This window comes from Saimiri boliviensis, chromosome 5, assembly GCF_048565385.1.
Source record: "Saimiri boliviensis isolate mSaiBol1 chromosome 5, mSaiBol1.pri, whole genome shotgun sequence".
Classification (NCBI taxonomy): Eukaryota; Metazoa; Chordata; class Mammalia; order Primates; family Cebidae; genus Saimiri; species Saimiri boliviensis.
This window is the reverse complement of record NC_133453.1, coordinates 23,115,374-23,137,524: the sequence shown is the minus strand read 5'-3', so window position 1 is coordinate 23,137,524 and position 22,151 is coordinate 23,115,374. Positions and strand designations below refer to the sequence as shown.

Here is a 22,151-nt window from a genome sequence, read left to right as displayed (position 1 = left end):
AGGTGACTCTACCCCAGGTCAGCCTGAGAGGGGTCCATCCCCCATCTCACCATTCTGCCTCAGCGCCCTGGATCCTGCCTCTACCACTTCTTCCCTGCAGCGTCTTCTGTTCCCCCTCCGCTGTGAGCCAGGTTCCCCCTCCAGGCTGCTGGGTTGGAACTGAGTCACTTCCCTGGCTGTAAACCCTGGGACAGCTGTGCAGTGCACAGTCACTAGGGACGGACTCGGGCAGCAGAGCCGCGCTGTCGTGCCCCAGCCAGCCAGGCCCTCCCGGGTGAGTAGCAGGGAGGGCCCCGGAACTCATGGGGATAGGAGGGTAATGCCTGGAGCCAGGGGAGTAAAATGCATGACAGAGATAAGGAGAGGAGGAGGCACGTGGAGCCCTTCGTGGATTTCACACAGGATCTGGGATGGAAGGGGCTGTCGAGACCATCAGTCAATCTTTGGTCTACAGGTGGGGAAACTGAGGCTCAAGGAAGGTGAGTGATTTGCCCAAGATCACACAATGAGTGTGTAGCCAGGGCAGGATGGAGACCCAGGTCTCTGGACTCCTGAACCCATCCTCCCTGAATGCCATGCCCCACCCACCTCCCTCATTTGCCTCCGTTTCCCTCTCCCTTCCCCTCCGCTGCATCCCACCGCTGCACCACTGCCACGCCATCCCAAACTCCAGTGGCTGCAGCCTGGGAGGCAAGACAACTGGGTTTTCCACTCCATGCCTGGACTTGACTCTAGGATCTCAGAATAAAGACACCAGCTATCAGGGCCACAGTGTTTCCCTCTGAGCCCCAGGACCCATCAGGAGGAGAGCAGGATGAGATTCCCCTGGAAAGAGAGGCAGTATTAAAACCAGGCGCCCTGCTCCCCACACACACCCAGCATCTGCTCAGCCCCAGCCCTGGGGCCGCGCTTTACTTCTGCACCCTCTCTTCAAAGAACACACATTTTCCACTCAGCTGGGGCCCAGGAAACGATGAGAGGGTGTCTCGAGGAGGATGAGAACCCACGCAAGGCTGGGCCCTCCATGGGGAAGGAGGGGACACCCCAGCCTAGTGTCCACATGACGTGAGCTCTCACGGGGCCGCTCACACCACATCGGGGCCCAGAACACAGGCCCTGTGGGCACACAGACCTGAGTTCAAATCCTGGATACCTCTGTGATGCTGGATAAAGACTTGCCTTCTCTGTGCCCCAGTTTCTCTGGTCTAAAATGGAGTTAATAACCTCCAGGATTATGTGGGGATTGAATGGGACAAGGACATTGAGTGTCAGCACAGTGCTGTCACCCAGGGACTCCTCAATTGGTGGAGGCCACACCGTCATCTTCACACGCTGGCCTACAAGATAGAGCTGGAATGTCCCCCCACTAGGTAACTCGCTGTGTCACCCGAAATAAGTCACTTTCTCTCTGTAGGTTCTGCATCCTCCTTTGTGTAAGGAGAGAGTCGGGCAGTGAGGCCCAGGGTCCTTCCTGGGCTCACAGTCCAAGTCACAAGGAATCACATTGTTTCCAAGTGCCCATGGCAGAAGAGGGGGCCATCTTCAAGGTCACCCAGGATCTGAGAGGTGAGTGTCCAGTGAGATGTTCTGGGACTGAGTTGCGGGAGAAGTCAGGATCTGAGAGCCCTCCCTCAGCAGCCTGGCCTCCTGATGCCTGACATCTGCCATCCTCCCCCAGCTGCCGTCTCTGCCATCCTCCAGGGCTATGGGGATGGGCAGGGACCGGTGACGGACACCAGTGCTGAGCTGCACAGACTCTGTGGCTGCCTGGAGCTGCTGCTGCAGGTGGGACCTTCTCCTCCCCTTCCCCATCCATCTCCCCAGACCCAGACAACTGGCAGGACATTCCCAAAAAATGAGGGAGGAGCCAGCGCCCCCTTCCTTACCATACACTGTGTCATCTCCCTCTCCCTCCTGACCCCTAACCTCGCTCTTGGAGGCTGTCACTGCAGCCTGAGAAGCGAGGTGGGGCAGAGCAGGGTTGAAAGGGTCCCAGGGTTAGGGGTAGCCTCACTGCTTAAAGCTTTAGAGGCATGGATGTCCTAGGACTGGCCCTTCCTGCTGCTAGTCAGAGCCCCAGTCATGACCAGTACCAGATTTTATTGAGCACTTGCTATGTGTCAGGTTTTAGTCTCCACATGCCCAGCTTTATTCAATCCTCACACTCACCCTCTGAGATGCTTGATGTCCATCCCCCCCATACCCCAACACACATATTCCTACTTCTCTGACTTCCTCCCTTGCCAGCCTTCCCCCCACCTGCTGCACTCCAGCTCCCGTGGCCTCTCAGATCTCCCTGGAGCACACCAGGCACGTTCCTGCCTCGGGGCCTTTGCCTGGGCTCTTCCCTCTACCTAGGATGCTCTTCCGCCAGAATACACAGCACCCTTTCTCAGCTCCTTCAAGCTGGAAGGCTTTCTTGGACACCCTAGATTTTCAACACACGTGCCACACACGCCACGCACCACACATACACACACATCTTCCACTCTCTTTCCCTGCTTTGTTTTTTTGCTTCGTAGCAATCATCACTAGCTAGTATACTCAACGTTTCACTGATATCTGTTGTCTTATCTCCCCTATGAAGATATAAGCTCCACGAAGCCAGTTTGTTCATAGCTGTATCCCCAGAACTTAGAACAGGGCCTGGAACATAGTAAGTGCTCAATGAGGGCCTCTGAATGATTGAATGAATGAATGAATGAATGAGAACACTGAGGCTCAGGGAGGTCGAGCACCTTGCTCGTGGTCACACAGCCAGTAAAGACAGAGCTAGGTCTGGATGCCCAGTCTGTTTGCAGCTCTGTCCTCAACACGCTAGAATGCAGGCTGAGTTCTAGGAGGAAGCATTTCTACACTTTCTTTGCCTCGTTCTGGTTCTAGTTTGACCAGAAAGAGCAGAAGAGCTTCCTGGGGCCTCGGAAGGATTACTGGGACTTTTTCTGCACTGCCCTACGACGGCAGCGGGGGGACATGGAGCCAATCCACTTCGTCCGTTCTCAGGACAAGGTATCCAGGGCCAGGCGACGAAAAGGCTGACGGGGTGGATGTGGACATGGGCCTGCTCCTTCTTCCCCCACTGCTCTGCCGACCACAGACCCTCACCTGCTCTGCACATCTCCTGAGCCCTGCCTCAGCACCCCTCGAGGCACCCTGCTCCTCCCGTGCCCTTCAGGCCCCCCACACCCCTCCCATCACCCAGCACTTCCAGTCCTCTCTCTGTGCTGCCTGCACGTCCTCTGTCCTAATACCACCCCCCATTCTACCTCTGTGCCCTCCTCAGTTGAAGACCCCTCTGGGGAAAGGCCGTGCCTTCATCCGCTTCTGCCTGGCCCGCGGGCAGCTGGCTGAGGCCCTGCAGCTCTGCCTCCTGAACCCAGAGCTCACCAGGTGGGACTGTTGGGACATCCTCCTGCAGATGCCATCTGAGCCACTTTCCCCCCTTTGCAAAGAGCCCTCCTTTACCCCCACGTGGATGACTTTCTATCAAGGATAGTTACAATGAGTCACGAAGGAAAAATCAAGGGAGAAAGGGCAGAAGGAGGCTGGAACCCAGGAGTACTGGGAGCGTCAGGGTTCTGGGGCCTCCTGCTCCCGAAGGCCACAAGTCTACCTGGGGAACAGCCTCATTATGGTGTAGTGGAAGCTGCTTCATTGAGGTTGAGCTGGGGTCGGGATGGCGGCTGGGGCAGGGGAAATAGCACCAGGGTCAAAGGCCAGGGGTTCTGATCACAGTTAACACAGGGAATGGTATGGACCCCGGAGCCCTCTGCTCTGCCCAGAACACCAAGAAGACATCCTGGACTCTCTGTATGCTCTCAATGGGGTGGCCTTCGAGTTAGACCTGCAGCAGCCAGACCTGGATGGAGCCTGGCCCATGTTCTCAGAGTGAGTGGGTGCAGCCAGGAGGCAAGGCTCTTTTGACACCTGGTCCCATGGCCACCGGGGGTCCCAGGCAAGCCCCAAGCCCTCAGCCTCCAGCCCCATCTGTCTCTACCTCCTTTTGCTCCATGACTATGGATCCTCCTGGCCTTCAATGTTCCCAGTGCAAACTCACGGCATACCATCGTATGCTCTCACTCACGATTTCCTCGGTGTTTGAGGTGGAGGGCTGGAGGATGAACGGATAGGGATGTTGGGAGAGAAAGTACGGATGAATGGAGGATGGGATGCATGAGGGTGGGTGGGCAGGAAGGCAGGACGTGCCATGAGATGAATGGGTGGGTGGAAAGGTGGGATACCCTCCATCTAAGGACCAAGCCCACCACCGAACAGAGGCCCAGGGTCCCCCTGCCTCTTTCACTTTCAGGTCACGCTGCTCCAGTTCCACCCAAACCCAGGGAAGGAGACCCAGAAAAACCAAAGATGCCCCAAAGAAGGTGCCTCTGCCCTGCCTTCACTATCAGTTGCCTCTTCCCCGTCTCCTTGGTGCCCTCAGGTTGAGGCTTCCCCCTCTGAGTGTACGGAGAGCCCTGACCCAACCGGACAGACAGAGCAAGTGGAGCAGGGGACTGGGGAGCCGCAGAGTGGGAGGGGCTCGTATTCATGGGGTGGTGAGGACACCGGGAGAGAAAGGGAACTCTAGCACCCTCTGCTGGAGCCACTGGCCCCAGAGGAGGAGAAAGCGCTGGGGGACGGGGAGGCGTGCCACTGAAAGCTTCAGGAAACAGATGAGAGACACCCTTTGCTGAGTCCCCTGCACTGGACAATTGACAAACGTCTCAGTTCAGTTCAGGAAGCGACTGAAGAGTCAGGCTGCCTGGCTGAATCCCAGCCCCATCCCTTACAAACTACGGTCATCCCACAAGCACACTTTGCACCCCCACCAGCTTCCAGGCACCAGGTACAGATACTATTAGGTCTCTGATCTGAGAAGTTCGGGGTCTCTTCATGGAGATAGACCATAAAGAAAAGCATTGCAATGTACAAGTTCAGTGTAAGTCACACAGACATGAACAATGAACAAAGGAACATGGGAACACAGAGAAGCTTTTTTTTTTTTTTTTTTTTTGAGACAGAGTCTCGCTCTGTCCCCAGGCTAGAGTGCAGTGCAAGATCTTGGCTCACTGCACCTTCCACCTCCTGGGTTCAAGGGATTCTCCTGCCTCAGCCTCCTAAGTTGCTGGGGCTATAGGTACCCACCACCACTCCCAGCTAATTTTTTGTATTTTTAGTGGAGACAGGATTTCACCATATTGACCAGGCTTGTCTCAAACTCCTGACCTTGTGATCCACCTGCCTCAGCCTCCCAAAGTGCTGGGATTACAGGTGTGAGCCACCGCACCCAGCCAAAAAGGCTTCTTGAGAGGTCACTCTTTGCTGAATGTTGGTTTTTTTGAGATTTCATCACAACCCTAAAACAAGGTACTATCATTCCCATTTTGCAGATGAAAAAACTGAAACACAAATTCAAGTTCAGGAGGAAGGATTATAGGAAAGGGGTAGGAGGAACTTAGGGGGAACCAGATCAATACCCAAGACCCAGGTGCAGGAGGGAGAAGGTTGCGGGCTGGGGGAAGAGAGAGAAGGACACGGGGATGCCCTGCCATCCCTCCCCAGACCAAAGCGAGGGATTCAGATCACCTGGGTGTTGCTAAAAGTCAGATTTGGGGTTTGATAAATCAAAGTTTCCATGAGAGGACCCAGTACCTACCTATTTAGCAAGCCCATTAGATTAGCACTATGGCCTAACCTAATCACTGCACCAGGTCAGTTAAGAGGGATGGCTGGTTTGGGGTCCTCTCCACAGATCCCAGCCACATATGGAGGCCCCAAAAATGTCCAGATGGAGGACTCACACACCCGTCAAGCTGTCTGTCTGCAAGATGCGCCCAGTGGACAGCAGTTGGTGGGGCTGCCCAGCTCCCAGCAACAAAGGCATCTTCCTTTCTCTTTGGAAAAGAAGGGAGAAAATTCCAGGAGCTTTAGGTATCCCCAGAGCACATGGGAACCCGAAGGGGAGGCGCCTCAGCTAGACCAGGCAGAAGGAGTCCCCTGGATTGAGATCTTCCTGGAGAACTCAATATCCAGCACCCAGGGACAGGGGAAAGGGGCTACAGGCACTCAGAAGGAGGTGAGAGGGATGGAGGCTGAGGGCACAGGGGTTCTGCTGGGTGCAGAGGGTCAGAGAACAACAGATGGGACTCGTGACGTGGAAGCACTGTGTCATATCCGGAGGCTGCTGACCCCCAGCCCCAGAGGGACCATAGAAGGAGCAATAGCAGGGAGCAGGCAGGGATGGGGGGGCTCTAGCGTCCTGGGGGAGCCCTGGGCTCTTCAGAGACTCACAACAAAGGAAGACTCCACCTCGGAGAATCCACGAGTGCAAACAGAAGTGACCCTTGTGGCCAGGAGAGAGGAGCAAGCTGAGGCGTCCCTGCAGGGCGTGGGCAAGGTGAGAACAGTTGAGCGCCATACCTGGTTATTCGCCCCTCTCTGACCTGGCCCACAGATGAGGGTCTGCAATAATCTCCAGAGACCACTCCCACCCACGGATCAATTTTTATTGTCCCACTCGGGATTATTATTTGGAGATGCCTTTGAAAGCCATATGCATTCCTCAGGTCCCCACAATCCACCTCTCCCCTATTGCCCCATGCTAGCCCTACTTTATTCAGCAATACTTCTTGCCCAGCCCCAGTAGGCACTGGAGTTTGAGATCCCTTCCCGGCAGCTCCTCCAGGCAGCCACCTCCTCTCCAGTTTCATATCCTCATGGTGGCAGGATGTCCCCAAATCTAAGTCCTACTGGTGCAGAGCCCTCCTAGTGGCTCCTATGGTACATGCTTCTCCTGTAGGTCACCCAAGATTGTCACCAAGCCTTCCTTTAGCCTCCACCCAGGAACTTCCAAGTTCCTGAATTTGCAACTTCCACCCTTCAATGAAGAAGGAAAGAAGCGGCCCAGACTCACCCAGAAGCAGGGCATAGGACAGAGCCAGGGATCACAGCTTTCAGCACTGCCCCATCCCTGCTGGGGCATAGCCTGGGGTCTCTCAGGAATGTTGTTCAGGGCAGCCCCAGCTTTGGGGTCTCTTTCCTCCTCCTTCAGTCTCCTCCTCCCCTCCTTCCACTCCTCAGAGCCTCAGACTTGGGCTCCAGAAGGCCGAGGAGCAGGCCCAGCACCAGGAGCGGCTGCTGAGGGAGCAGGAGGGGGAGCTGCAGGCACTTCGGGAGCAGCTCAGCAGGTAACCTTGGCAACCCACAGCACAGGGTGTCCGGAAGTGCTCCCTGAGTCCTGCTGTCAATCACGGTCAAGCCAGTGAGGTCTTGTGAGCACCTCCCATGCACCAGGCCCTGGGCTGGGCACACCTTTGGGATCTGAGGCCTGCAGGGCATTGCTCCTGATCCCAGGGGCTCCACCTTCCCTCCCCTGTGCCTCCCTTTCTCACAGGCCTCCCAGAGCAGCCCCAGGACAGGCCCCGCTCCTGGCCTCCTTCCCTCCCACCCTCACCCCTGCCTCCCTCTGCTGCCTCCCCAGGCAGCTCCTCTCTCTTTTCTACCCTCTCTGCCTTCCTGCTCTTCTGGGCTTCTTTTCCCCATCTCTTTCTGTCTCCGTCTTTTACTCAGTTTCTTTATGTCTCATTTGCTTCTTCCTGTTAGGCCATCTCTCACCTCTCATACTCATAGCTATCATTTACTGAGCATTTACTATGTCCAGGACGCTGCTGCAGGTGCTTCTGCCTAACATCCTTATAAGATGAGTTCTATAGAGCCCCCATTTTACAGAGGAGGAAGCTGAGGCTCAAAGATGCCGCACAATATGCCGACACTAGCTAGTTAGCTGGGAGCTGAGGTTCAAGGCCTGCTGCTGACTCCAGACCAGAGGGCTCAGGTGCTCACTCAGGCAGCACGTCGGATGCCTGCACCTCAGTCTCTTTGTCTCTCCTGCTCTGTGTCTCACACCATCCGGCGTCTTCATCTTCCATCTTCACAGTGACCTCAGGGGCCCATGGCACGCTGTCTGTCTCTACCTTCCCCACTCAGTCTCTCAGGTCTCAATTTCTCTCTCTCTCTCTCTCTCTCTCTCTCTCTCTCTCTCTCTTTCTTTTTCTTTTTTCTTTTCTTTTTTTTTTTTTTTTTTTTTTGTGATGAGGTCTTGCTTTGTTGCCAGGTTAGAGTACAGTGGCTCGATCTTGGCTCACTGCAACCTCCACCTCCCGGGTTCAAGCAATTCTCCTGCCTCAGCCTCCCAAGTAGCTGGGATTACAGATGCCCGCCACCATGCCTGGCTAATTTTTTTTGTATTTTTAGTAGAGATGGGGTTTCATAATGTTAGTCAGGCTGGTCTCAAACTCCTGGCCTTAGGCAATCCACCCACCTCAGCCTTCCAAAGTGTAGGGATTACAGGTCTGAGCCACCGCGCCTGGCCTGACATGTGTTTTATAGGCCCAGCAGAGCTGGCCTGTCAGCAGAGAGTCCAGTGAGGACCCTGCTGTGCAGGGGAGAGTCGGGGTGCTCAGATCATGATGGCCGCGTGGCGCAAGGAGAAGCTGCTGGGCTCTGGATCCAGTGTGAAGGAGAACTTCCCAAAGAATTGGATACGCAGTCTGAAGGAAAGACAGAAGTCGGGGATGACTCTGAGTTTTTTGACCTGATCAGCTGGAAAGCTAGAGTCACCATTAACTGAAGTGTGTGGGCTGTGAGAGGGCAGGTTTGTGGGGAAAGTTCAGAGCTTGGTTTTGAAACGTTATGTTTCAGACACCTGTTAGACGTGTTAGATGGGGGCTGCCGGGCAGGCAGTTGAGCGTGGAGCTCAGGAGGGAAGCGTGGAATGGGAGATCTATCCTGGAGTCCTCAGAGTAAGGACAGTGAGTAACAGCTGACCCTGAGGCTCAGAAGGAGATGTGCTCCCTTGATGCCTGGGAGCCAGGGAGCTAAATACAAAGCTCACTCCAGGAAAGGAGCCGGTGGCCATCAAGCTGGTCATGAGTTCCTCAACAGAGAATAGAAGGGCCGAGGGACGTATTCATTCCATCAGACACTTATTATGCCTCTACAATGGCCATGAGCAGGTGTGGTGAACAAACCTAGCCAAGCCTATTCTAGAAGACCTGGGACAGATAAACAGATAGCAATCCAATGCCCATTGGATAGATGCTAGGGAGAAAAACAAAGGCAGCGAAGGGCCTGAAGAAAGACAGGATAGTCATTCAGACTGGGGGCCACGAAGCCCTCTCTGAGGAGGTGACATTTGAGCAGACGTCCCAACCACGTGAGAGACTGGACCTTGCAAATATCTAGTCAGAAGTGCTGTGGCTAAGGGAACGGCCGGAAGACATGCGTTTGTGGACAGGCAGGCCAGATGCACAGGGGGTGGCTGAGCAGAGGGGAGAGGGGCAGAGCCAGAGCCAGGGGCCTCAAAGGCTGAGTGAGGCACTGGAATTCTTCCCTGTGCCACCAGAGGCTGGGGCAGGGTTTAGAGTGGGGCGTTTCTCAGTCTGACTTCAGCGTTTAAAGGCTCACTCGGGCTGTGGTGTGGAGGACAGACGGATGGTTGATGGGTGGGAGCCCCCATGCAGAGCACAGGCTGGGAGCAGAAGTCAGCCACAGCCGACCTGCAGGCAGCAGGCCCAGGGCAAGTCCGTGGGCTTGGGCTGAGGCATGGGGCGTCTAACACCCACTTCACGGCTTTCTGGCTGTGGGCCCCTGGGGACAGTGGCCGGCCCTCTGAGCCTTAGGTCCATGATTTGCAAAAGGAGACAGTGGGGTGGCTAAGGTTCCTCCTCCCAGCTCAGATGCTCTGTGGGGCCATCTTTCCAAGCAGGTGGGTGTCCTCTCGAGCGAAAGCAATTAGGACACGCGTCAGCAGAAGAGGTCCTCAGGATGAGGAACTAGGCAGATATCACACATCCCCCAGCCCCTGCACAGCAGCACTGAGCTCCTTTGAGTCCGCCAGCCTCCATCAGCATCCTTCCCTCCCTCCCTCCCTCCCTCCCACCTGCTGCCCACTTGGTGACAGTGCCAGGAATCTCTGGTGATCAGGGCCTTACCTGGATGAAGGTGCAGGGAGGTAAAAAGAGTTTTGACCTAGGCAAGCCTGTGTCTAGATTTCTGCTCCCTCCACTCATCAAGTGTAACCCTGTGTAACCCTGGGCAAGTGTCACTCCCTCTCTGAGTTTCTATTTTCTCCCTTGTAAAATGAGGATCATATTATCCGTTGCACAACATTGTGAGAACTAAATGAATGGGGCTATAAAACGCTAAACCCGGGCCTGACATATAGTAAGTGCTCAGGAAACGAATTCCTTCCATGTCCCCCTCGTTTGCTAGGAGTATTCGTCACCCTGTAATTAAAATACGTCAGGGGCTCCCCATTTCACCGAGATTAACATCCACTTCTCCTGGGCCACTGGCGGACAGCTCAGGTCCTGCCCAGCTCCCCGCTCCCCTCCTGCCTCCCCTGCCCCCCACTGACCTTTGTGGCAGTCCGGATTTCTCATCTTCTTTCAGTTCCTTAAACAAGCTCAGCTCTTTCCAACTTGCAGACCTTTGCATGTGCCCATGCCTGCCTCTATATTCCTGACTTCTCATCTTCTGGATCTGCTTCCGTTTCACCTTATCTGAGAAGCCTCTCCAAGAACCCTCTCTGGTCTCTGTCTGAGCCTCTCCTTTGTCTCCGTCATAGTACTTAGTTTCGCTATTTTACAGGTCTATCATTTATTTCGCCCCTGCCCCAAACACTGTAAGATCCACAGGCACTGCTTTATTCCTGGCACCTACACATCCCTTGGAACACAGCAGGTGGTAAGGGAGTGCTCTCTGCCACCCCAAAGACACATGCACACACCACGGTGGACCACATTAAGGGCCCAGGATCACCCGGTAAGTAAACTGACTCAGGAAAATTAAAGTCAGCAGCTAAGAAATGAGGTGCCAAAAGACTAGAACATTCATTAAAATTCAAAACATGGCCCTGCTCTGTGCCTGAGCACCAGAAGCCTCTTAGGGCTGCAGTGACTGAACTCTGGAATGTCAGGGACTGGGCTGCTGGCAGTTTGATGTCATGGCCCACCCAACTTTCTTCCCAGCAACGTGCTAAAAGGGGGTGTTAAAATTACATGTTCAATTCATTGTTAAGCCTATTGCAAGCCTCTTCCACTCAAACACGCTCAATCCCCAGGACACACAGGGGCACACAGACGCACATGAACCCTGAACACAGGGACTCACTCATGCCACCCGCCATCACAGCGCCCACCCAGCTGAGCCAGGGGCCTCCCAGCTGAGCCAGAGGCTGGGCCCTGGGGCCAGGTCTTTTTTATATCCAGTCTAGTCGTCTTCTCGGAACCTTTCAGAAAACCACTGCAGACAAAAAGAAAGGCCAAGAGTGGAGCTGAGAAGCTACCAAACCCACTGAAACAAATTTAGGAAAGCCATATTTTTACTATTACTTTTTTAATTGAGAAGACAATGTAACATAACTTTTTAAAATACTTTAAAGCAAAGCATCACCCTAAATCCTACACTGCTTCCCTTCCACACACAATTATTTCCAGCTGGTCGCCGACCATCCAGCCTGGGGTCCCAGGCATCCGCTTTCCCTCCAGAGAGCTGCCAGGATGGTGACCATACCTGTCAAGAAAGTTACATTTTAAATGGAAATGTTTAAAAGCAAAGCAGGGGCCAAGTGTGGTGGCTCACGCCTGTGATCCCAGCACTTCGGGAGGCCGAGGCGGGCGGATCATAAGGTCAGGAGGTTGAGACCATCCTGGCCAACAAGGTGAAACCCGTCTCTACTAAATACAAAAAATTAGCCAGGCACGGTGGCAGGTGCCTGCAGTCCCAGCTACTCAGGAGGCAGAGGCAGGGGAATCGCTTGAACCCGGGAGGCAGAGGTTGCAGTGCATGCACACTGTATGCATGTTGTGTTATGTGTCTGCATTATGGATGTCTGTTTTGTGTGTTGTGCAAGTATGTGTGTATATGTTGTGTTGTTTGTGTTCTGTTTATGTGTGTGGTATGTGCATTTATATGTGTTGTGTTGTGTGTATTGTGTTGTATGTACATTATGTGTGTTGTGATGTGTGGTGTGTTGTGTGTGTATGTATTGTGTGTATACATTATATGTGTGTTGAGTTGTAAGTGTGTCTTCTGTGTTGTGTGTATGTATTCTGTTATACTGTGTGTGTATTAGGGTGTGTGTTGTGTTGTGGGCATGTGTGTGCTGTGTGTTGTGTATATTTTGTGTTGTGTTTTTTGTTGTATTGTATTGTGTCTGGTGTGTTGTACGTGCATGTTATGCATGTGCATTGTGTGTGGGATTATGATTGTGTGTGGTATGTATGATGTATTGTGTTATGTGTGTGAATTATGAATGTGCCTATAGTGTTGTGTTGTGTGTCTGTGTATGTTGTGTTGAAAGAATGTGTTGTACTGTGTGGTGTGTTGTGCATATATGTTGTGTTTGTGTGTGCTGTGTTATGTGTACAGGTTTCATATGTGTCATGCATACCTTGAGTTGTGTGTATGTGTTATGCTGTGTTTTATGTATGTGTTGCATTGTCTATATGTGTTGTTTGTGTGCTGTGTGTTGTATTGTGTGTGTGTTATATGTAGGGGATGTTGTGCTGTGTGTATTGTCTTGTGTGTATATGTTGCATGTGTGTATATGTGTTCTGTTGGGTAGCGTGTCTGTTGTGTTATGTGTTGTATTGTGTGAGTGCATCATGTGTGTTATGTTTTGTGTTGTGTGTATGTGTTGTGTTTTGTGTGAATGTTGTTATGTGTATGGGTTACATTTGTGTTGTGTTGTATATATGTTGAGCTGTATGTATGTGTTATATTGTGTGTTGTATATGTGCTGTGTTGTGTATAGGTGTTATATGTGGTATTGTGTGTGTCTCAATATGTGGGGGGTTGTGTGTGTTGTCTGTATTGTATATATGTGTTCTGTTGGGTGTTATGTCTGTTGTGTTACGTGTTGTATTGTGTGTGCGTTTTGTGTGTGGTGTGGTGTGTATTGTAGTGTTTGTGTGTGCACACATGTGTGTGTATGGACTTCAGCTGCCGAGGGCATCACCAGCATCTCTCCTGGGCTCCCTGTCCAACAGAGGCCCAGCCTAGCTCAGGCACAAAGGCTGAGCTTTTTCCCTGAGCACTTCGTCTTCTCTGTACCCAGGTGTCAGGAAGAGAGAGTCGAGCTGCAGGCACAGCTGAAGCGGAAGCAAGAGGAGGCTGAGAGGAGGGACGCCATGTACCAGGAGGAGCTTGGAGGGCACCGGGACCTGGTCCAGGCCATGAAGAGGCGGGTGTTGGAACTGATTCAGTAAGGGCGGGGACGGTGGGGAAGGAGAGACAGACAGGGGAATGGTAAGGGATGTGGAGCCCAGAGTGTGAAAATTCTATTCCACTCACAGCTCCCAAGCAGGGTTCTAGACCTTTTATATATGCTAACTCTTCTGTTTCTTTTAGCCACTCCCTGCTGTTATCCCCATTTTACAGATAAGGTAACTGAGGTTCAGAAATAAGGCAGATTTGGCCAGACACAGTAGCTTGCATCTGTAATCCCAGCACTTTGGAAGGCCAAGGCAGACCGATCACGAGGTCAGGAGTTCAAGACCAGCCTGGCCAATGTAGTGAAACCCCATCTCTACTAAAAATACAAAATTAGCCGGGCATGGTGGCACACACCTGTAATCCCAGCTACTCAGGAGGTTGAAGCAATAGAATCATTTGAACACGGGAGGCAGAAGTTGCAGTGAGCCAAGATCATAGCACTGCACTCTAGCCTAGGCAACAGAGTGAGATTCCCTCTCAAAAAAAAAAGGCAGACTTGGTCACCTAGGACACATAGCATATAAATTCTATAGCGTTCCCTGACAATAATGCACATCCCCACCCAGACCCACCCCCACATACACACACCTACTAAGGTTAGGAGAAGAGAAAGGAACCATGGGTTGAGAAGGAATTGGGAGAAGGAGGAAAAGACACCAGTGAGAACCCAGAGGTGATCACGTGTCTTACACCTGCCTGCCCACGGGACTTCCTCAGACCCTGGGCCTGTGGACCAGCCCTGGGTCAGCTGTCCTAGATTCCAGAAGCTAGACTCACCGGGGTCAGCTCCAAACCACTAAGCTCACTGAGAGGTGGGGGAGATGTAGAAAGCATCGTTTCTGCCCTGAGTTGAGGAGAAAGAGAATTCACAGATGTAGGTTATCCTCTCACACAGCTCAGGAAACAGGAAACCAGCAGACTCAGGCTCAGCTTCCATTAACACTGGAAAGTTCCTAAGGGATTTTTTTGTTTTGTTGTTGTTGTTGTTGTTGTTGTTGTTGTTGTTGTTGTTGTTTTGATACAGAGTCTCACTCTGTCACCCAGGCTGGAGTGCAGTGGTATGATCTAGGCTCATTGCAAACTCCACCTTCCAGGTTCAAGAGATTTTCCTGCTTCAGTTTCCCAGTAGCTGGGACTATAGGCATGTGCCACCATGCCCAGCTAATTTTTGTATTTTTAGTAGAGACAGGGTTTCAGCATGTTGGTCAGGCTGGTCTTGAACTCCTGACCTCAAGCAATCCACCTGGCTCAGGCTTCCAAAATGCTAGGATTTCAGGTGAGGGGTCATTTTGAATCAAATCCGCTTACACAAAATCTAAATGGTATTAAAGGTGAGAAAAAGGAGACATCCGCTTGGAAAGGACAAACAAATAATTTAAGGAATAACTTCTCCAATTGGGAGGAAGAGAGATATAAAAAGTGAAGTACTGCACTTTGGGAGGCCGAGGCAGGTGGATCACGAGGTCAAGAGATGGAGACCATCCTGGCCAACATGGTGAAACCCCATCTCTACTAAAAAATACAAAATTTAGCTGAGTGTGGTGACGCACACCGGTAGTGCCAGCTACTTGGGAGACTGAGGCAGGAGAATTGCTTGAACCCAGGAGGCAGAGATTGCAGTGACCCAAGATTGCGCCACTGCACTCAGGCTGGCGCCTGGTGACAGAGCAAGACTTTGTCTCAAAAAAAAAAAAAAAAAGTGAAGTATTGACCTCATGAAATAATTTAAGGCATGTAACAATAAAAGATATATACATGTGATTGTTAAAGAAAATTAGCATGGCCAGGTGCGGTGGCTCATACTCCTGTAATCCCAGCACTTTGGGAGAGCGAGGTGGGTGGATCGCCTGAGTTCAGGAGTTTGAGACCAGCCTGACCAACATGGTGAAACCCTGTCTCTACTAAAAATACAAAAATTAGCTGGGCATGTTGGCAGGAGCCTGTAATCCCATCTACTTGGGAGCTGAGGCAGGAGAATCACTTGAACCCTAAAAGCAGAGGTTTCGATGAGCCGAGATTGTGCCACTGCACTCCAGCCTGGCTGACAAGAGTGAAACTCTGTCTCAAAAAAAGAAAGAAAGAAAATTAAATGGAACATATAATAGAAAACAAAAAGCATATATCCCCAAAGTGTTACGATTAGGGTTAGCATTAGAAGTCAGCAGTGAAGGCCGGGCGCGGTGGCTCAAGCCTGTAATCCCAGCACTTTGGGAGGCCGAGGCAGGTGGATCACAAGGTCGAGAGATCGAGACCATCCTGGTCAACAAGGTGAAACCCCGTCTCTACTAAAAATACAAAAAGTTAGCTGGGCATGGTGGTGCGTGCCTGTAATCCCAGCTACTTAGGAGGCTGAGGCAGGAGAATTGCCTGAGCCCAGGAGGCGGAGGTTGCGGTGAGCCGAGATCGCGCCATTGCACTCCAGCCTGGGTAACGAGAGCGAAACTCCGTCTCATAAAAAAAAAAAAAAAAAAAAAAAAAAAAAAAAAAAAAAAAAAAAAAAAAAGAAGTCAGCAGTGAGCATCTTGGTAGCAGGATCAAAAAGGGAAAGACGGAAGTGACTAAGTCTCACTTTCCATCCTAAGAAAATATACAAGTCCATCAGCAGGGAAAAATGTTTTTCCCAGTGCAAAGGTGATTAATCACAGGTTATCAGACAGGAAACATTAATCTATGTAATACAATGTCCCTGGAAGAAGCTTATGGAAAAATAGGACCGTAAGTAAAAAACAAAAAGAAAAAGAAAAACAATAGCCACCAAGGTTGACTTCTGCATCAGGATGGTGGACTAGCCACATCTCATCTATTCTCCATCCTGAAATTTCTCTGAAATGACTGTAAAAGACTAAAACTTAAAACAGAGAGAAAAGTGGAGGAGCTAACCAAAGAGAAGAGATTTCAGCTAATTTCCAGAAGCTGGAAAATGGATAGAAAAGTGGATACTGTGTGAAGCTCAATTTAGAACTGCAAGATTCAGAGATCCCCAGAGCCACAGATGATAGAAGTCAGGTGAGGAATAAAGTCATTAGAAAGAGCAGTCCATACCTGTTGCCTGCTGCCTGCCTCCCCACATGCAGAATATCACGTGCTCAGGGGCCTGTCTCCCAAGCAAACGATCAAAAGATCCTTCGCTAAATGAATTTAAATGCCCCAAATAAAAGACCAGTTTGTCCTGGCAGTTGGGAGTCTGGTTATAGCAGGTAGCTCCCTGCCCAGCCACCCTAAAGGGAAGCCACTAGTCAACCATTCCTGTCCAATGTTCAAGCTCCAAACAGCTTTTATTGCCTCTTTCTTAAATATAAAATGACAACCAAGGATCCCCAGATATTTGAGGAGAGTCTAGAATATAAAGGGAAGACATGAAGATAAATGAAAAAGATCCATCTTCCATGAAACAGGATGCTATAAAAAGCATCTGTCAAAAGATGAGAAACATTCTTGGAAATTAAAAATTAAATTAAAATTATGATCACTGAACTGTTTCAATTCACTAAAAGGATTAGAAGAGAAAATTGAGGCAGTCTCTCAGAAAGTAGAATAAAAAGCATAGAGAGATGGGAGTCAGGAGAGAAATAATTAGACATACAGATAATCAGTCTCTGAGTTCCAATGTCCTTTCTAACTGTGAGGACAGAATCAAATGAAACATACCAAAAATTAAGACATGCGAGAATTCTACAGTTCTGATGGACACAGATCTTCAGATCTGAAGATTTCACTAAGCAAAGAAATGAAAACCAAAACAAAGCCCACAGTTAGATACATCATTATGAAATTTCAGTAACATAGATAAAAAGAATGTCTTAAGATTGTCTAGGAAAAGAGATCACCTATAAAAGAAGTAGAATCCAACCACACAGTCTATGGTGCAATACCTTTCAAGTTCTGAGAAAAATTGACTTTTGCCCTAGAATCTTGTTTCCAGAAAAACCATGAATTAAGTCGGGGAGGTGGGGGAGTAAAGACATTTTCACATAGATGGGTTTCAGAAAATTTACCTCCCACATACCCTTGCATAGGAAGTTAGTTGAGGATGTGCTCCAGAAAAACGAGGAAGTAAGCCAAGAAAGGAGAAGATGTGGAATTCAGGAAAAAATAGCTCTAGCCTAGGAGAGAAGAAAAGGGAATTCCCAAGATGACAGCAAATGGGCAGCAAGCCCAGGGAGCAGTCAGTCTAGACTGTAGCAGGACCAAGGATCCAGGAGAAAGGTCTCTGGAGAGAAAGGGAATCAAGAGAAGACTTGAAAAGGTGAAGAATTGGAAGGAAAATAATCTGTTAAAGGCAAGTAATGCCAGGAACAAAGAAAGGCAATTAAAAACTCCCAGAAAACCAAAAGACTTCCAGGAAGTAAAATGTTACAGAAGGCATCTCAGCTCTTTGGGAAGAAATACGTATATATATAATCTAATAATATAAACATTATTCTTTAATTATTTCAGTGTTAGAATCAACTTAAAAGAAAAGCACAGAAAGCAATTATATAATTATAGAAACAGAACATAAATGCTACCACCTGAACAATATGATGTATAGAATAGAATCCAATAGAATGTTCTGTAAAGGAGGAAATGTTCTATATTTATGCCTACCAGTATAGTAGCTGGTAGTCACATGCAGAGATGGAGCACTTGAAATATCGAGCTGGTGCAACTAAGGAACTGAAGTTTTATTTTATTTATTAATATTTTAATTAAATTAAACATAAATAGCCATAAATAGCCACATGTTGGATAGCGGCTACCATTTTGGATGCTGTGAGAAAAGATGACAAGTTGGAAGGTGGAGGAAAGAGGTGAATTGAAAGGAAGAGATGCTGGCATCGTCATATTACGGAACAGAAGTTATAAGGACACCACCTGTAGTTAGTAGATGAAGAAATAAATGTGTGAGTATATTCTGTAAAAATTACAATGGTAGACTGAGCACAATGGCTCACACCTGTAATCCCAGCACTTTGGGAGGCCGAGGTGGGTGGATCACCTGAGGTCAGGAGTCCAAGACAGGCCTGGCCAACATGCTGAAACCCCATCTCTACTAAAAATACAAAAATTAGCCAGGTGTGGTGGCACATGCCTTGGAAGGCTGAGGCAGTAGACTCACTTGAACCCAGGAGGCAGAGGTTGCAGTAAGCCAAGATCATGCCACAGCACTCCAACCTGGCTGACAGAGCAAGACTCTGTCTCAAAAAATAAAAATAAAAAATTACAATGGTAGCCAATAGAGGAACCAAAAAAAGGAATACAACTACATTAGAAGGAGGGTACATTAGTGAGGATAGTAATAAATAAACTAAATCCTCTGATATCAAAGGAAGGAGTTCTATAGAAAATGTTCTCTATTGGCAAAGAAGGAGATACAGGAGCGTATCTCTAAAATATGGAAGTAATTTCAAGGAGAGAAAGCAAAAAGATGTCAGAAATGGTTTGCCACTGAGAATAAAAAGGAGACAGGAGAGTATCTATTGCCTTTTGATAAGAACACTTTTGTTTGATTTGATTTTTAAATTATGTGTATGTATTATTTTGATAAAAATTTAAAACAACCCATCTTCCTAAACATCCTTTCAAAAGACAGTGAAGGTAGGGCACGGTGGCTCATGCCTGTAATCCCAGCACTTTGGGAGGTTGAGGCAAGTGGATGGCTTGAGCCCGGAAGTTCAAGACCAGCCTGGGCAACATGTCAAAACCCCATCTCTACAAAAAATTAGCCAGGCATGGTGGCACATGCCTATAGTCCCAGCTATTCAGGAGGTTAAAGTGGGAGGGTCACCTGAGCCTGGGAGGTAGAGGTTGCAGTGAGCTGTGATCATGCCACTGTACTCCAGCCTGGGCAAAAAAGTGAGATCCTCTCAAAAAAAAAAAAAAAAAGCAGTGAAATTAGTTTTGCAAGGGCATACACATAAATACAAGGCAGTTTGTACTAAGTGCCAGATAAGAGACAAGAGGCAAGATGTGCTGTGTCTGGAGCAAGAAACCCCAGAGGCCTCTGTGATCAGGGAGCACTCCTTTGTGCTCAAATAATGGGTCTTTAAATCATGGGTGAAAGTTATTTTGGGCAAAGAGGAGGCCAGATGTCAGATGCATTCTCATCTCTCATATGTGTCTCTCAGTGTCTCTTCATTTCTCTCTTCTTTCTCTGGCCCTTGTATCTCTTTATCTCTCCAACTGTCTCTATATCTCTCTCTCCCCCTCTGTCTCCATTTTCTCTGTCTCTGTGTCTCTTTCTCTGTTTGTCTCTCTCAAACAGAGATATTTATAGGGAGAACTCTATATATCTCTCAACTTCTCTGTGTCACTCTCTGTCTCCCTCCAATCCTCTGACTTCCTTTCTCTCTCTCTGTCTCTCTTGCTCTCTCACTCTCTCTTTCTGCTTCTGTCCACTCCCCCCCGCCCCGCCGAATAACCATCTTTCTCTGTACCTCTTTGCATCCCTCTTTATTGCTGTGTCTCTTTCTGTATCTCTGCTGTCATTTCTGTCCCTGTCTCTGAATCTCTTTTTATTTCTGTGTGTGTTCATGTGATTCCCTCCATCACCCTCTCTGTCTCTCTCCTCCTCTCTGTGTGATTCCCTCTGTCTGGTCTCTCTGTCTGGGTCATTTCCCATTTCTATATTTTGATCTCTGTCTCTCTGTGTCTCTCCACCTCCATCCCCCATCAGAGAGAAAGAACGCCTGTGGCAGAGGCTCCAGCATCTCTCTTCCATGGCCCCTGGGTGCTGTGTGGCCTGTAGCAAGATCTTTGGCCGATTGTCTCGGCGGTATCCATGCAGGTAAAGGGAAGGGCACAGAATCCTCCCTCTGGGACAGCCCAGTTTCCACCAGCTCACAGCTCCCACCCACCCCAGGGAATAGAGAGACAAAGGAACTGGGTGTTTATAAAAGGCCACTTACAGCTGGCCACTCATTCTACCACATCTGGCTTCCAACACTAAGCAGAGCCACGAAGGAGAAGAGCAGAAGGGTCAGATAAGGAGTGGGATCTGGGGGGGCAGGATTGGGTCCCCCTCCAAGAGCCAACAGAAATGAGCCTCTCATCTAGAAGGGAGTGTCTACAGCGGAATCTGCTCCCTGTCCTTCCTCTGTGAGCACTGTGCTAGGACCGGCCTCAGGAGAGCGGAAAGTGAGCCACCAGGAGAAGCTGCCATGTGGAGGTGGAGGCTCTGGAAGGGTCGGGCATCAGGATACCCTTCAGGAAAGGGCATACCTCCTGAGACAGACCAAGGACCATTCTGCTGAGAGATGAGAAACGGATGTCTCAGGTGGCCCTGAAGAGGCTGGAACTCCATGACCCCAGCACCCACCTGGGGAAGTGCCATCTGCAGAGGCCACCCCAGTCTTCCTTGCCTCTGCTTTCCAGGCTCTGTGGAGGCCTTCTCTGCCATGCTTGCTCTGCAGATTATAAGAAGAGAGACCGCTGCTGCCCACCCTGCGCCCAGGGAGAAGTCCAGGTCGCCTGACCAAGACCAAGACCAGCTCACGACCGGCCTCCCACCCTCCTGCCCACTCCCCCTAGTCCACTCCCTACCCCCAGCTCTTCCCAGCCCTCTTGTTTGTCCACTCCTAATTCTAGACACTGAAGATCTAAGGTACCTGCACTTCTGTGAGCAGAGGAGGGTGTGGGGGGTGGTTCCAACCCTGCAGCTACCACAAGGAGCCAGGTGACTTTGGCAAAACCCTCAGTGCTCAGGGCTTCTCTAACATGAGGAGTCAGGCTCCATTGTCTCTAAAGTCCCTCTGGGCTCAGCATGTCCATGACTGTAGATGAGACCCCAGCAGCCCTGACGTTTCTCCACGCTCCCCACTCACCCAGCGGCGGTGCCCACCCTTCCTGATTCACGAGAAGTGATGCCCGCACTGGCTTGGGTTCTTCAGTAGCTTCCTGTCTGAGAGTCAGCTTCAGGAATCTGTGTTAGTGTCATTGTTTTTCTTTTTATGTTTAACAGCTTCATTGAAGTACTATTGACATATAATAAACATCACAGTGTACAATTTGATGAGTTTGGATTGTAATCAACACCAGTGAAACCATCTTCATAAACATATCCATCCGCCCCAAAGTTTCCTATGCCCCTCTGTGGCCTCCCTCCCTTCCCTTCCCTCCAGACCTAGGCAAACACTGATCTGCTCTCAGTCACCACAGGCTAATGTGCGTTTTCTGGCATTTTATGTAAGTGAAATCATGCAATACACCCTCTTCATTGCCTGCCTTCCTCTGCTCAGCCTAACAATGTCGAGATCTGTGCCTGTTACTGCATGTATCAACGATGTATTTTATTGCTGAGTGGCATTTCACTGCATGGGTATGCCTGCACTCACCTGTGGCTGGACATTTGAGCTGTTTCCAACTTCGGGCTATTACAAATAAGATTCCCATGAGCCTCTGCTGACCTAAACATTTGTTTCTCTTAGGTTTCTCCTGTGTAGACATACACCTATTTCTTTTAGGTAAATACCTGGGAATGACATGGGTGGGTCATTATGTTTAACTTTTCAGAAACTGCCAAACTGTTGCCCAAAGAGGTGGTACATGGGCCCTTCCCACCAGCAGTGTGTGAGAGTTTCTGTTACCCCCACCCCATTCCCACCAGGACACCTGGGTTTGGAGGGCAGGGCAGAGGCAAAGGTACAGAACTGGACCTCTCTGTCCTTCCCTGCCAACCACCATAGTTCTTGATGGATCCCAAGTTGAGAGCATCTGGAGGGAGGGGCTGAGTCTAGGTGACTCTGTGCAGTGTTCATTGGCCAGACTTTGATAAGGACCGCTGATGTGGGCTATGCAGTACTGTGGCATGATCTCATATCCCCTGTACTCTTCAAGAAGACTTACGCAAGGTGTACGTCCTTCACTAGGCACCTGATTGTGGTGCTTCTGAGAATACT

General features: G+C 50.0%; 1 protein-coding gene across 1 annotated transcript; it reads left to right on the top strand.

Annotated features, from left to right (window-relative positions):
- Positions 1-106: 106 nt before the first annotated feature.
- RUFY4 (RUN and FYVE domain containing 4) lies at positions 107-21,260 on the top strand. Its single transcript, XM_074398671.1, has 12 exons — positions 107-274; positions 1,415-1,566; positions 1,679-1,785; positions 2,884-3,009; positions 3,284-3,390; positions 3,745-3,888; positions 4,310-4,379; positions 5,750-6,394; positions 7,078-7,184; positions 13,118-13,264; positions 19,931-20,041; positions 20,629-21,260. Exons 2-12 carry the CDS (start codon positions 1,521-1,523, stop codon positions 20,726-20,728), a joined length of 1,710 nt encoding a protein of 569 aa, XP_074254772.1. The 5' UTR covers positions 107-274; positions 1,415-1,520; the 3' UTR covers positions 20,729-21,260.
- Positions 21,261-22,151: the final 891 nt, after the last annotated feature.